The sequence below is a fragment of the Nansenia antarctica genome (genome assembly GCF_963989245.1).
Source record: "Nansenia antarctica genome assembly, chromosome: 7".
Taxonomy (NCBI): domain Eukaryota; kingdom Metazoa; phylum Chordata; class Actinopteri; order Argentiniformes; family Microstomatidae; genus Nansenia; species Nansenia antarctica.
The window spans coordinates 46,712,860-46,714,118 of NC_137677.1; the positions used below are offsets into that span (position 1 = coordinate 46,712,860).

The 1,259-nt window shown below is 41.1% G+C and overlaps 1 protein-coding gene across 1 annotated transcript in view; it reads right to left on the bottom strand.

Annotated features, from left to right (window-relative positions):
• Positions 1–1,070, bottom strand: part of vgll3 (vestigial-like family member 3) — a gene marked incomplete at both ends in the record, with an annotated part of 11,143 nt that extends 10,073 nt beyond the window's left edge. The window contains one exon of the mRNA XM_080536816.1: positions 948–1,070. Within this exon, the coding sequence (XP_080392942.1) occupies positions 948–1,070 (123 nt within the window). The remainder of the gene's footprint in view (positions 1–947) is intronic.
• Between the last annotated feature and the right edge of the window lie 189 nt (positions 1,071–1,259).

Below are 1,259 nucleotides of genomic sequence, written 5' to 3' on the forward strand. Positions count from 1 at the left end.
TCTCATAAGCCTAACCTAATTATCCAACTTTCCCCAAATTTAAATTTGACTGAGGCCTGATTTACAGGAACCTAGAGTAGGTTCCAAAACATAATGTTTCTAATCGGGTTCCAAGTGTGTTGTGGAGCTAAGAATTGGTTATGAATTGATAAAACAACAAGCTAACAAACTTTTTCGTGTCAATTCGTTTTCAAACAAAATGTTCTAAACAATTTGTGTTCTGCAGAGAATGAAAACGTTAGCTGTGTTCGATTTACATCTCCTCTCAAATAAAATTCCTACTATTCAAATGATGTCCAAGCAGTTAAAACGGAACATCATCATCAACATTCCAGAGTGACCGTGACAAGCTGTCATTACATCACCGCTTCAGACAGAAAAGATTAATAGAAGTGAGTCATTCTGCGTGACCTACACTGAATGGGACAAGTCAAATAGGAATTTTTACTTTGTAACGGGCAATGTTTTGTTTCATAACATAGGACTCCTCGCTGTGAACTGATAGAGCCTCTATGCCACGCGTAAAAAGTGGCAAAAAAGTTCGGCACCAACTCTGGCCCGTGCGTAATATAGTGTCCATGCCAATAAAAACATACTACATTTTGGTTTGAAATCCTCATCGACAACTCGATCATTTGAATTTCAATAAGTTAAAGTTAGTTAGTTCGTGAGCTTAGAATGATAAGGTTCTATCTCCGTTTAGGGTAGTTCAGAGATATTGAGCGTCAAAGTTTTTACATTCCATTATGTTTTGTGAGATGGAACCTTTGTATTTGATGAATTACTAACTCAAAAATGTCAACATTTTTAAAAATAACACCACACAGGCATTAATAAACACCTAATGGATCAGATTATGTAAACAACTCAATGTTGACAAAAATGGAGATAGAACCGTATAATTCTAACGTCACGAGTTGGTCCGTTGACTCCGTTCAGACACCAACCTGCTGATGATGGTGGTGGTGGTAGTACGCCGCCGCTTTGTAGGCTGCTGCCGCTGCTGCCGGGGTCGCAGGGAGGTAGTGAGACCCATAACTCTGGTGGTACATCACGTCCAGACAACTCATGTCTGCGTAGGACCGGCTGGGTGTGAGGAGCTCAGAGGAGAATCACAGCCGAGAACAGCGCTTCTCAGACGGTTGTTATCCTATCGATGACACCTCCATATAAACCGGAGTGCGCACAATAGACATCCCAGCCAGTGAAAGAGAATGTTTGCATAAAGACAATAGTGTCCCAGTTGGAGTGCCACCACC